The following is a 1,624-nucleotide window of genomic DNA, read 5'->3' as shown; positions in this document are numbered from 1 at the left end:
TTATTACACATTTCGTGATGTATCATGTTTGAAAGTAGCCTCATATCAAAGAAAAATTGTTGGTTAAGTCTCCGGTGACAGCCAGTGTTGATGACGCATCAATTGAAACTGATGTTTCGTCAATCATATGGGGAAAGTACATTAAAATAAGAATGACGATAAAATATTATTTTAAAAATGCTTTAAATTATTAATAAGTTCGAAACTAATATATATGCATCTATAAAATAACATTGACAAATAAATTAATCATATCGATTAATTATGTGAAGGTTATGGTTAAAAACATATACTTTGCTTAGACATGAGTAACAGAGAAGACTGTATGCCAGAAATGATTGTAGATGAAAAAGATAACGATCATAATTTGCAATATACTTCCTTGGATGGAGAAGAACAGGAAAAATCTTTGGAAGAAAAACTATTAAATCATGTAGCAAATAGCAAGGCAATTTTCAAAAGTCAACAAAAAAATGATCCAGACTTGAGTTTTGAAGAAAAATTAACAATTGCGCGGAATGTTCTTCAAAAGAGCTATTGTTTGTTCTTGTCTAAGTTTGGACATTATATGAAGAGAGAACATTTAAAATACTTTGAAAAGCTTAAGGACAAAGATTATGAAATTGCTCATCATTTTAACAGATTGCAAAGATATTTTAACAATTCAACAAGACAGACAGATGTTAGAAATAGGAGATATCAAGCTTTGAAAACATTAATAGAAGAAGGAGAATACTTTAGTGAAACTGAAATGATGAAGAGAAATCCTTTGTTATATGAGCATTTAGTTGGACAATATATGACTGAAGAACAAAAAAAAATTAGAGATAATATAGATACTAAAAATATTACTTTTGTGAATTTATTAATGGAAAATATTGAAAGGGATAATTTAAAGAAGAAGCAAAAATTACAGGAAGAAGAAGAACAAAGTGTGTTAGAGGAAAATGATTCAGATGAAGAACAGGAGGATGTGTATAGTTCAATAGAAAGCATAGATAAAGTTACTTTATGGGGTAAAACATCTATGTCGGAAAGTAGTAGTATACAACATAATAGAGCAGTAATAGATCCAGATAGTATTTCAAAGGCAGAGAAACAAATACTTAAACAGGAATTTGTGACCAATATGTATCAAAGCTTTCTGGATGGGAAAGACACAGATTTTGATTACAGGTTTTTATAATCATTTAATACCAGTTCTTGCAATAGTATATTTGAATTTGTTGCTTGAACATTATAAATTTCTTCAATTCTTTCAGTAATGTTGATGACAATGAAGCATATGACAATATAGATCTAAGAACACAGGATGAAGAAGATAAATATTTTGATTCAGAATCACCTGAAACTATTGGTCCAGCTGAAGACACAAATGAAATTGAGACTGAGGATGAACTGGATATTTATATGAAATCATTGAAGGTTAATTGATATTTCACAGTTTATGATCAGTTCACATTAAAAGTTCTGATTCATAAAAAGATTGTTTATTCAATAGGAGCAGGATGCTACAAGTAGGCTTTCCTTGGATAATCTTGTATGTGATGATTAATCTCAGATGTAATATTATATATGTACAGTAATATAGATACAATATTTATAAATAAAAATTTATGAAAAC

General features: G+C 28.6%; 1 protein-coding gene across 1 annotated transcript; it reads left to right on the top strand.

The window, feature by feature from the left end:
* The first annotated feature begins 247 nt into the window (after positions 1 to 247).
* Positions 248 to 1,555, top strand: LOC108570051 (coiled-coil domain-containing protein 97). Its single transcript, XM_017941647.1, has 3 exons — positions 248 to 1,176; positions 1,263 to 1,425; positions 1,502 to 1,555. Exons 1-3 carry the CDS (start codon positions 305 to 307, stop codon positions 1,553 to 1,555), a joined length of 1,089 nt encoding a protein of 362 aa, XP_017797136.1. The 5' UTR covers positions 248 to 304.
* The last annotated feature ends 69 nt before the right edge of the window (positions 1,556 to 1,624 follow it).

Source organism: Habropoda laboriosa, unplaced genomic scaffold, assembly GCF_001263275.1.
Source record: "Habropoda laboriosa isolate 0110345459 unplaced genomic scaffold, ASM126327v1 C6085855, whole genome shotgun sequence".
Lineage (NCBI taxonomy): Eukaryota > Metazoa > Arthropoda > Insecta > Hymenoptera > Apidae > Habropoda > Habropoda laboriosa.
This window is presented reverse-complemented; position numbering and strand designations above follow the sequence as displayed.

Coding starts and splice junctions, on each gene's coding strand:
- LOC108570051 (XM_017941647.1), top strand. CDS start 305: ATGAGTAACAGAGAAGACTGTATGCCAGAAATGATTGTAGATGAAAAA. Junction 1,177..1,262: donor GACACAGATTTTGATTACAG/GTTTTTATAATC, acceptor CAATTCTTTCAG/TAATGTTGATGACAATGAAG. Junction 1,426..1,501: donor TTTATATGAAATCATTGAAG/GTTAATTGATAT, acceptor TTTATTCAATAG/GAGCAGGATGCTACAAGTAG.